Genomic DNA, 12900 nt, shown 5'->3' on the forward strand with positions numbered 1-12900 from the left:
ACCTCTAAGCAATCCTAACAGAAACCAGACCACCTTTCAGAAGTAACTGATTATAATTTCTGCCACAGAACTCTGAAAAATAGCTTGGCTGTAACAAGCCTGAGTCACATTTAATGATTACTCAGCAAACCTTATTAATGTAAAATAACTGACTGACCCACACCCTTACAAGATCTTTTTTTTTTTTCCACGTGTAAAAATAAATCTCTGACCTCCTGAATTGCTAGTTCTCATCCTGTTGACAAAATCGGCAACTGTTGTTCCTATCAATAACCATTCTTTGTTGTAGCAAAATCAACATGTCTACTTTAATGTGTCTATTTGTTTTGGGGACAGGATATGGAAATGTATAGGAAGCAGCATTCCATACAGAGAAGCAGTATTTAAGAATTTTAGAGTGTTTAGTGGGAGATGAAATTTCCACTGCATTCAAATGACATATTTTTCAAAGTAAATACTGTATGTAGTTGAGATTTGCATCTGTTTCTGCTTAATTATTGAAGCCTTTATGGGAATGGCTGTGTTAGAATCAAGATAGGAAACGAGAAGCTAAATTTAGTTTCAGAAGCATTGAACCCCTTGTGGGGAATCGTCTCTATGGATGTCATAATTCCAATCATAAGAAAACCCACTGGTACAAAAAACAGAGATGATTATCTGCAAGGGACAGGGGGTGAGGCAACTAGGAATTTTTTTCAAACTACACATAATTTTTTCAAACTACACATATCCCCCTTACCTGTAACTTGAATATGTTGATACTAGCACCTAAGGGAGAGGGACAGAATTGGGTTGTACAAAATCGTAAACTGACATTCTGTATCGTGTCTTAAAGCTATCATAATAGAGTCTCTGCATTTTACTTGAAAAGTCATATTATCAAGTTAAAAACATGCCTTTTGCTAAGTGGAAGAAAATCTGTATAGTACTTTTATGTGGACATGGTTGATAAGAGCTAAATCAGTGAGGCCAGTGTAAATTAATTATCATCTGATTGTTGTATAAAATTAAGCACTCATGACAAACATAGCTCATAACTTTAAGAGAGTAATTGCACATTTCTAAAAAAATATCTAAATAAATGTAGCTGCTCTTAATACAGTTTGTAATTTCAAAGTTACAGGTCAACAGTTCTTGGGACTACTGTAACAAATACAGGAGGAAAATTCTGTCCTTAGCAGTCCCTTAAAAAGACACTTGATGATGGCCATTCTGACTGGTGTGAGACGATATCTCATTGTAGTTTTGATTTGCATTTCTCTAATAATTAATGATGTTGAGCATTCTTTCATGTGTTTCTTGGCAATCTGTATATCTTCTTTGGAGAAATGTCTATTTAGGTCTTCTGTCCATTTTTGGGTTGGGTTGTTTGTTTTTTTGTTATTGAGCTGCATGAGCTGCTTGTAAATCTTGGAGATTAATCCTTTGTCAGTTGCTTCATTTGCAAATATTTTCTCCCATTCTGAGGGTTGTCTTTTGGTCTTGTTTATGGTTTCCTTTGCTGTGCAAAAGCTTTGAAGTTTCATTAGGTCCCATTTGTTTATTTTTGTTTTTATTTCCATTTCTCTAGGAGGTGGGTCAAAAAGGATCTTGCTGTCAAAAATCTAGAAACAATAAATGCTGGAGAGGGTGTGGAGAAAAGGGAACACTCTTGCACTGCTGGTGGGAATGTGAATTGGTACAGCCACTATGGAGAACAATATGGAGGTTCCTTAAAAAACTAAAAATAGAACTACCATACGACCCAGCAATCCCACTACTGGGCATATACCCTGAGAAAACCATAATTCAAAAAGAGTCATGTACCAAAAGGTTCATTGCAGCTCTATTTACAATAGCCAGGAGATGGAAGCAACCTAAGTGTCCATCATCGGATGAATGGATAAAGAAGATGTGGCACATATATGCAATGGAATACTACTCAGCCATAAAAAGAAACTAAATTGAGTTATTTGTGGTGAGGTGGATGGACCTAGAGTCTGTCATACAGAGTGAAGTAAGTCAGAAAGAGAAAGACAAATACCGTATGCTAACACATATATATGGAATCTAAGAAAAAAAAAAAATGTCACGAAGAACCTAGGGGTAAGACGGGAATAAAGACACAGACCTACTAGAGAATGGACTTGAGAATATGGGGAGGGGGAAGGGTAAGCTGTGACAAAGTGAGAGAGTGGCATGGACATATATACACTACCAAACATAAAATAGATAGCTAGTGGGAAGCAGCCGCATAGCACAGGGAGATCAGCTCGGTGCTTTGTGACCACCTAGAGGGGTGGGATAGGGAGGGTGGGAGGGAGGGAGACGCAAGAGGGAAGAGATATGGGAACATATGTATATGTATAACTGATTCACTTTGTTATAAAGCAGAAACTAACACACAATTGTAAAGCAATTATACTCCAATAAAGATGTTAAAAAAAAAAGACTTGAACTCATGAAATTAATAGGATAAATATATATTTAATTTCAATTGTGTTTTAACAGGTACTGAAATATTTACTAAACTTTTTTTTTTTTTTTGTATTTTACAATATATAATGGTTATCACAGGCTTGTCTAAAAGCACTTCCCATTTTCAATGGTCTCCCATTCTCTGAAGATTTTCATAAACTGCTCACTAAGACCTGTAGAATTTGCCCCAGTAAAACTTCCTAGCTACGGCTAAATTCATGAATATGAGGCAGATAATTTTGTTTCCACAGCCAACATCTAAACAGACTTTAAAAACGTTTTTCTTATCATTTATATTTTCATTTCTTTATTCATTCAATGAATAATAATTGAAAGCTTTCCTTGAAATGACAAATAAGGTTCTTGTCCTCATGGAGCTTTATGATTGGGAGGGAAAAACTGCCAATAAACTACCAATTATATCACTAGTTTTTAAATGACTACTGTGATAACGGCTACTATGGAGAAGCAGAAGAGACTATGAGAGCAAAGGTCCTGGGAACTTGACTTCTAAGGTCCTGAGGAGGTGACCAGTACACCAAAGTTGAAAGGCGATAAGGGTTTCCTGGATGTAGAGAGAAAGTAAATGCCTCCTAGGCATCAGAGCAGCATGGGGAATTTTTCCATGGTGGAAACCACCTTGGCTCATTTGAGAAAGAACTTAAGCAGGTGGAGCAAAAGGGAGTAGGAAGAACTTGTCAAGAGATGAAATGGGCAAAATAGGCAAGACCATGCAGAGTACAGTGACGATTTGGGACTTCTAAGAATAACAAGAGCCTACTGAATGTTTTAAGTATGGAAGTGATGTGATCGTTGAATGGTAAATTGAGCAAAAGGGGATTAGGAGAGAAGGTAATGAAGTTTCTGCAGTAGTTCAGGCCATGTGGTGACTTTCACAAGGGTGAGAGGAAGATGTAGATTAAGCTCAAGCAATGCCCTGAGATGTGTGAAGTGGCAGCTACATGAGCAGTCCTGACTGGTAACTAGAATCATGAGCTTATCACTTCAGTACTGTATTCATACCCTTAACATATTGATACATACAAAATATTTAATCAAACAGGTTTCAGAGAATTGTAGAATATGAGATATCTATATCTTTCTATCTATCTATTGATCATTTACTGTCTCATAAAATAATGATGGTAATAATCATTTGGGTATGACAGCAAGGTCATTATATTGAATAAGAGGGGTATGTCTCCATCCAGATATTATGCCTGCATAATTATCATTCAATCTAATGCTTGTATCATCATGCCCATAAATCATGCAATGGGCACTATGTTGGCCAAGGGTGCCTATTACTTGGGTGAATTTTCTCAGGGCAATGACTGCATTTTATTCAATGTGGAAGAATATTAGTAATTTTTAAAAAGAGAACGCTTGATTAAATATGATAAATAATCAAAAAGTACTGAATTTTAACCAATTTATTTGCAAAATGTACTTTGAAATTATGTATTTTATACCATATATATTTTAATCTGTAAGAAATACGTTTCATAGTAAACCGAACCAAAATGTCTCAATTATAGAGAAATGAATATCAAAGTATAAAGAACAATATTATTCATGCTCCTTCCCTAAATTTCTATAGTTGTCTCTTCATTAATAACAGGCATCTACATTTGTTTGAAAGAACATAGTAATCATACAAGGAATGAATGGAGTACTGAAGACAAATCTGAAATAGGATGACGACAACAAGGTATTCAAAGAAAAGAGAGGATACTGGATAAACTATCTAAAGCTATTTTCTTTGAACGGATAATGAAGAATGTGCCGTCTGCACATTCTTATTATTTTTTTACAAAATTGTGTACCTTTTTGAAGGGGTATTTCATTTACATGCTTTACTGCACTTTCATAAGGTCATTTAATAGACCAAACATTTTGATTAACTTAAAATAACTGCATGGTCCTTTAATACAACTGCAAGCACTACAAAATGAAAATTAAAGGAAGAAAGTGGCCACATAGCTGATGCTCTTCTTACATGTTTCATTTTAAACAAGAAACCAGAAATAAAAGATAAAGGAACTTCTTGTAACATAAATATTTTATCTAACCTTTTAGCAATGAGCACCCAATTTCAGACTCTAAGATTTAGGTACCACATTTTCGTACTTTCTTTTTTGATAGAATATTCTTTTGTGTATTAATGACAAAACCCACTGAATGACATTGAAAGAATCATGTTTCCATCTCAACATGTCATTTGTCAGTGACTGAAGACAGGCCCTCTAGTTACATCACTGTCAGAGAATGCCCAAACAGAGCTTTAAATGATAATAATGGTAATATCTAACACTTCTGAGACACTTACTGAGAATCAGGCACTTTTAAGGATTCTATGTATTTGCACTTAATCTTAAAAAAATATCCTATGAAATAGATACCATTACTATCTCCATACTACAATTGAAGAAACAAAGTTTATAGACAACTAAAGTAATTTTGTCAAGGCCCTACAGAGACTAAATGGAAGAACCCAAGCTGTCTGTGTTCAGGTGTCACAACCTAGGATACCAGGCCTGTCAAGTGGCACAACTGCTGAGAAGACGCCATCAGCAGCTGCATCTGGAAATGTGCAGGCCACCACCTGCGCAAGCGGGTGTGATGGCCCTCAGGGCAGAGGCCTGGGTCACTCAAACATTTAGATCCTGATCAGAGGAAGAGGAGCCAACAACAGAGATGGAGAAGGGAGAGATAAATAAAGCTAGTCATGACAGCCAAGAACAGAAATTTCTTTAACTGGGTCAACTGGTAAATGCTGCCGACGCGTAAGCTCAGAACACAAATCTGACCACTGGATTAGGCATATTGGATAAGGTTGACAATCTTGTCAGGGGTACTCTCATTAGAGTAGTTACGACAGAAGGCTTAATGGAGTGAGTGGAGTAGAGAAAGCAAAATGAAGAGAAGCAGAGGAAAGGATCAAATCTAGAGGCCAATATGGGGTCATGGGAGGACCAATGACGAGCTTCTCAGGAGCTGTTTGTGATCACAGATCAAACCCAACATGGTGTTTACACTCAACACGTAAACAACATGCAACAAGATGACTGGCCTGGGGGGTGAAATGGCGACCAGTGTGACACATAAATCAGCAAATCAGGCACAAAAAAAGACAATAGATTAATCAAAGAAAAACAGCCTCAAGCTACTGAACACTGGGAAATAACAGGAAGAGGCATGAATCTGTTATGCAGTTCAATGGCAAAACTACTCTCACAGAAAAAGTCCCATAGAGAGAGCGTCACCGAACTAATCTCCAGAGAGGCACAAAGAAGGCACGGACTAGGAGTTACTTAGGAAGAATAAACACAACTATAGGGGAAATTCTGTCCACACGGTATAATTTGTAGTCTTATAGAAGTGACATTTCAAAATACAGTCTAAAAATACAAGTATTATAATATCCCAGTAGGGCAACACCAATTGATTTAAATAGTACAGGTGCATAAATCCAACATATTGGATAGATGTTTTTTGAATTCCTTCACAACAGTTTGTGTCTTGTTAAATTTTGGCATCTCTGGGACTCAGCATAATACCTGGGAGCAAAGATGCTCCCTAGATTGTTGCTGAATAAAAAAGATATGAAAGCGATCAATCTTCATTAACTCAATGGTGTGTGTGAGGAGTCAGGGTGGAAAGAGAACAGAGAGGTCCTGGTATTTTCATTTAATGAGGTTTGATAGTTTTATTGGACTCTCAGGGAAAGAAGATGATGAAGATAAAGGGAAATAATGGGAAGGCAGTGGTGGGGATCCTTATTTCCTACTGATCATGTTTACATAGAGAGGCTTATTCACTCACTAGAAGGGAAAGTTATGGGAGGAAAAAAAATCTCAGCATCAATCTGCCTCCTCCATCATGATCTGCCATCCAAGGAAAAGCAACATATCTGATCCGTGAATTTGGGTGAAGAAATGAAGCATGAGCAGATGAGCAGACCCTTTTTTTTCTTTCCCGATGTCCTGAATCCAGGATGTACACTTTCTCTTTCTTCTTCATGTGTTGGTTGTTTATTCCTATAGGGAGTCTACAACTGGCTAGGTTGGGGTTAATGCACTTGATTTTGGTGGAAGGTATTAATAAGCCCAAACAAATCCAAAGTCATTTTCCAGTTCACCTTTATATAAAGGTACCTTTTGATCTCCATCTGCTTTATTTCTACATCTATTTCTCAGATGCTTATAAATTCGGATGAGGGAATACAGGGTGTAATTAATGATCACACCTAAAAAAGCCCCATCAAAGTTCAAGCCACAGAGTGAAGTGCTCTAATTTCCACCATAAGGGATTTAAGAGACTACAGGAAGTACAAAATGGCTTAAACAACATGATTCTTTTGAATTCTATATAATGTGTTGAGTAAACTATAATTAAATGACACGCGTAGGTGAAAACAGCTGGTTTGCCTTTGCATAAAGTCTAAAATAGTATTCAGACTTGTGACCAGACTTGTCCCTCCATAAAGAAATAGGTGAGAAGGAAAGGGCGAGCAGGGAGAATTACAGAGTGCATGTAAGTTGGTTACATCTTTGGAATAACAGCAGTGAAAGGAATCCAGTTATTACCAGATGCTTTTAAGGAACTCAGAAAAGAGAGAGGTCAACTGATTTATTAAATATTCAGAGAAAAGACACTAAGACAGAGAAAAACATTAAAGTTGAGAGGGGACTGAACAAACGTACTTCTGTGTAGCAAGACATGCTTCAGAACAGAAATAAACGTTCACCAATTAAAATGTCTTTTGCCAAAAAATAGATAGCTTCTCGCGTTCGGTGGTACTGAGCAGAGAAAAAGCTATTTTAGAGAGAATGATGGGAAGAGATAAGCCTGCAAGCCTTCCAAATAGTAATTTTCAATAGTAAGCATTACTTTTCATCATGAAAAGTAATGAAGCAGTAAAATATGAACCATATCAAAAGGTGTATTTTCAAGAGCTATTTGAGAGAGACTGTTTTCCTAACATGCCTTTCAAACCTCTCAAAATGATGTTGGCAGCTTCCTTATAGACCCTGCTTATCTAGGAGGAAGCGGATTTTTTTCAGGTAATAAGATTTAATCAATTTCTATTATCAGAATTATAATTTCTTTAGCTTGCAACCTGACAAGGGTACAATTTAAGCAATTTAAAGTAGCAAGAACATAGTAAGATGAGTCCTGGATACAAGCATTTCTTTACCTTCCTTTCCACTTCATGTCATAGAAGCATCAACATTTTCCCTTCAACGGGATAGATTTCAAATAAAAATCAAGGCTTGAACACTAAACTATTAATATTCACTGAAGTGGACTTCCCTGGTAGTGCAGTGGTTAAGAATCCACCTTCCAATGAAGGAGACATGGGTTCGAGTCCTGGTCCGGGAAGATCCCACATGCCGCAGAACACCTAAGCCTGTGCGTCCCAACTACTAAGCCTGTGCTCTAGAGCCCGTGAGCCACGACTACTGAGCCAGCAAACCACAACTACTGAAGCCCACGCACCTAGAGCTCGTGCTCTGCAACAAGAGAAACCACCGCAGTGAGAAGCCTGTGCACCACAACAAAGAGTTGCCTCCGCTCGCCACAACTAGAGAAAGCCCGCGTACAGCAACAAAGACCCAATGCAGACATAAATAAATAAATAAATTTATTTATTTTAAAAAAAGAATAAAGAACCCCCCCTTAAAAAAATTCACTGAAGCATAGTAGGATGACACACAAAACAATGGTTTCACTTCAGAAAGAAACTGGACATTCACTGGGGTACAATTATTATAGGTTGGCTGCTTACTAAAATTATTTTCTATTTTAATAAGAAAGCACTTACATTTATTTATCACTGGAAATTGGAAGTTGTATTACACATCTGAATTCTGAGGTTAATCTACACTAATATTCTTATCTCTGGTATGTATAAACAATCAGAATTTTCTTTGAGTATTGTCTATCAGTTGAAGCAAAGAAAGCCAACAGAATTTCATTTAATTAAAGATTACACATTTCCTACATTTGTCTAATGTCACTACATGATTCACTAAGGTAAAATCTATATCCAATTTATAATAACTTTTTTGAGATAAATGGAAATGCTTTGTATCAGTCTGATTCCATTATTAATGGATAGTTCTTTGAAATAGAGAATAAATGAAAAGGCACTGAAATGGAAAATTTCCCTCTCCTCATATAAATTTATTTCACTTTTTATAAATTTAAGCAGTTCGTGATTACACTGGCATTTTGCAATGACAAAACTAAAATTCAACCAAAGGGAAAAAATAAGTTAATATAATTAAGAATTAAATATCTCATTGTGCAACCCAGTAACTGCATTACTATCTCCAACTCTCACATACTTCATACTATCTATAACTAGCCAGTAAATAAAAAGAACACAGTTAGGGTGAACTAATATTTTTGGAATTCCAAAGACCTTTTGAAATACATTGGATACATATAACATAGATACTCATTTCATAATTCCATCTCCAGCTTTTCAAATATTGCCTTGCAAATTTTATAGTGAAAGTGTGTAGGGGAGATTATTCTGACATTTTTGTAATTCATTTAAGAAATATTTATTATTTCTAGTTCCTCTTCTACATTTACTCTCAGAATGTTTATTTGCAAATAATAGAACCCCAGTTTGAATAATCTTTTTTGGAAGACACCAAGGGTTTCATGAAGCAAATGGAAGTGTTGATTAAGTGTGATGGAGCCATGTGTATAAGTCAATGAGCAGGCAGAGAAAGGAGACCTGCAAAGAGAGGAGAAAGCAGGCCTGCATAGAAAAGCAGAGAAATAAATATTCCCTAGCTCTACATATTACAGCTTCAGCAAATAAAGATAAACAGGCTAGAATGACAGTAGGGAACAAATGGTGAATGTAATTCAAGATTATTTTATATAGATTGAATCACGTCAAAAACATTTTAGTAGGGCTTCCCTGGTGGCGCAGTGGTTGAGAGTCCGCCTGCCGTTGCAGGGGACACGGGTTTGTGCCCCAGTCCGGGAAGATCCCACATGCCGCGGAGCGGCTAGGCTCGTGAGCCATGGCCACTGAGCCTGCGCGTCCGGAGCCTGTGCTCCGCCACGGGAGAGGCCACAGCAGTGAGAGGCCCACTTACCGCAAAAAAACAAAACAAAACAAAAACATTTTAGTAGGTAAAAGTGATCAAATATCATTTCATACGGAATAGATATTTTTATAGGTGAAAAATTGATGGGTATTGGTACTTTTATATGTCGCAAAGTCATTTTTTATTCAGCAAGTAATGTGTAAACACTACTACTGAAAAAAAGAGCAACAGGATAAAACAGAGTACAAAGTAAAATAGAAGAGAGTGTGATAATAAAGGGAAAGCTGAAACAACTCTGTTTATTGATTGGCCACTTTGTACCGGGCATTATACCTTATGCTAGGGAACCTCTTAGAAAGCTTTTCCCTTGTAAAAGTTTTTGATTTCTACAGGGCTTTAGAAGATAAAGCAATTAGGTTAGGCCTGATGCCAATATGAACAGCTCAGAACCTACTATTTCATCTTTAGGTTTTAAATCTAAAGTATTTGTTAAAACGGTTTTAAAAAATAGTCAGGGGCTTCCCTGGTGGCGCAGTGGTTGAGAGTCCGCCTGCCGATGCAGGGGACACGGGTTCATGCCCCGGTCCGGGAAGATCCCACATGCCGCGGAGCGGCTGGGCCCGTGAGCCTTGGCCGCTGAGCCTGCGCGTCGGAGCCTGTGCTCCGCAACAGGACAGGCCACAACAGTGAGAGGCCCGCATACCACAAAAAAAAAAAAAAAAAAAAAAAAAATCAGGCCTGGATTCATGCATTATCCCTTCCACTGCTGCATTGTAGGACCCTGGATAAGTCACTAAACTTCTTTTACTTAGATTTCCTCACTTGTAAAATAAAAATACAGGGATACTATGTGCTTCATAGGGTTTCTTTGATGATAAGTTCTATAATAATACAATAAATACAAAACATAAAACACTTAGCACTGTTCTTGGAAGACTAAGCGCTTAATAAATAAACTGGCATGGATATCAGAAAGGTTCTAATCTGGGTTTGGGGTATGGTAGAAGGCACAGACAGAGTGACAATACTTTATATCAGATAGGTGGCTGAGAGAAGTGGAGAATGGAGGGTGGTGCTCGGTTCACAGCAACAGCGGCTGTGCAGAGCCAGCCAGTTAAACCTGGATCCTCATCTCAGTAGGCGATTTGAGATGTTGACCAGAAACTGACTGGAACTCTATCCTACAGAGTGGGGAGACCAGTCTGATGGTAGGAGAGGGATAGGGGTATGTGTGAATTTCCATGCCCAGAAAACACTTGATGTATAATAGGTCCTCATTAAGTACTTTCGGATGGACTGATGATAGATTTTAACAGTTCACAGCAAATAAAATATGGCAGAGACTGCTAATTGTCTCCCCAATATTTACTTTCTCTCTTTTCCTCTTTTTTCATAATAGAATGTCCCCCAGTTTTATCTGGGTCTGTCAAGAGGCATTTCCCAGCCTCAAGTGCAGCTAGGTGTGCCCATATGACTGAGGTCTCACCAGTGGGATAGAAGTAGAAATCACATATGCGTCTTCAGGTCATGGCTTTAAAGGGAACCAGCTTGCTCTTCACTGTGGACATGACTGTAGAACTGATCATGCAGAGGAGGACAACTTAGTGGATGGTGGAGCAACAAGAGAAAAGGAACCTGAATCCCTGATAATCTTGAGGGGCAGAGGCACTGTACTGCCTAAACCATGCACAAGTCCAGGCTTACATGTGAAAGAGAAATACGCCTGTCTTGTTTGTCACTGTTAATTGGTCTTAGTTAAAATAACTGGTTAAATTCCTAACATGTTTCCATCACTCAAGTATGGCCGGAAGTATGAGAGGGTATATATCAAGTTTATTATATCCTAACACCATCTGAGTGGGGCTGAATTGAGTTGAGGGGCTGCTTTCCATATTACTTCAGGAATTTCTTGAACCATTTAAAATGAGCATTTATAACTTAGTAGAAATAGCTGCTATTATAAAATATTAAAAACTATTTTACTATCTCTTGTATATCCTCTCTATACTCTTGTATACTCTCTCTCTCTTCAGTTATACCTCATTTACATTCTCTTATCACTGAAATAATTAGATTAGACACAGAGATGATAGTGAGATTAAAGTAAAAAACTATACATATAAATGAGAAAACTAGAGAAGATATTTTGTTTCTGCAAGGAATTTCATACTTAATTTTGTGGTTAATTTGCTTTTTAAATAATACATAAACATAGATTTCTCCCCTTGATTCTAATAAAACACTGCTATGGAAATTTCCCTTTCAGTGTGAATAGGAGCATTCTACTTTAGTTCATCTGGGAAATAGCTGAAAAATAAAGTTTGCATCATTGAGATTTGATTTTGCCAGACCATAATATTAACTTTTTGAAAAGTCTTATTTAAGGTTCTAAATGTCAGAGGGGTAGTTGTACAAAATATATGTCAATTTATTGATTTATGTCAATTTTTATTGACATAAATTTTATCTAATTTATGTCAATTTTTCTATTTCTTTAAATAAGAAACATTTTATTCAAGGTTCTGCTTCCAAGTTTAAAGCTGAAGCCATGGCTTCAATCTTATTCCTTAAATCAGAAAAAGAGAGTAAAGGAAGAAATTAAAGTTGAAGGAAAATGAAAATTACAGTTACTGTAACTTTTTCTTTCCTCACTGATGACAAAATCACAACCTATTTTTATAAGTCCACTGATAACCATAATTATTGTCGCTTTGGAGAAAACTACTATGTGAAGAGAAGAAACATAAGCGAACACTCATTGGACACTGTTTTAATGATATTGTATGTGAAAAATAAATGGGAATGGATTTTCATGCAACTGAGTAATCAGCAACCTGAAATTTAAGGAAAATTGAGTTTTTATTTATTATAATTTTTTATACCCATGACTGTGGTTCTCTTACCTTTGATATCTTCATAAGAATCATATGATTTTCTTTTTGGAATCACTACAAAGTCTGTCAGATCTAAGATAGGATTTTGTCCCCAAAAATCTCCATCCAATGTGACTTCCACCTCCTCTTCTACCCACTTCCTGGACTGACATTTTATGACAACTACAGGAGAGAAATACTTTCAGTTAATTTGACTATTGGGTTATATGATTGTTCTTGAGATAGAAAAAATGAATTATGTTATGAAAAATAAAAGTTCCTTTGGCATACTTTGACACGTCATTGCATCTGGTATTAACACACATACACTCATCCAGTATCAACATACATTGACATTTTGGAAGCAACATGAATATTAAATAATATGTAAAAATAGCATGACAAGAGATAAATCTAGAAGATACACACCAAAGTATAGAAGATTACATTAGGATGTAGAAATGTGATTCAGGGACTGGATTTTTCAGCTAGCT

At 36.8% G+C, this 12900-nt stretch overlaps 1 protein-coding gene across 1 annotated transcript in view; it reads right to left on the reverse strand.

The window, feature by feature from the left end:
* CFAP47 (cilia and flagella associated protein 47) overlaps positions 1-12900 on the reverse strand; it is a 520230-nt gene that overhangs the window by 21209 nt on the left and 486121 nt on the right. The window contains 1 exon segment of the mRNA XM_067722746.1: positions 12437-12589. Coding sequence (XP_067578847.1) covers positions 12437-12589 — 153 coding nt within the window.

Source organism: Pseudorca crassidens, chromosome X, assembly GCF_039906515.1.
Source record: "Pseudorca crassidens isolate mPseCra1 chromosome X, mPseCra1.hap1, whole genome shotgun sequence".
Classification (NCBI taxonomy): Eukaryota; Metazoa; Chordata; class Mammalia; order Artiodactyla; family Delphinidae; genus Pseudorca; species Pseudorca crassidens.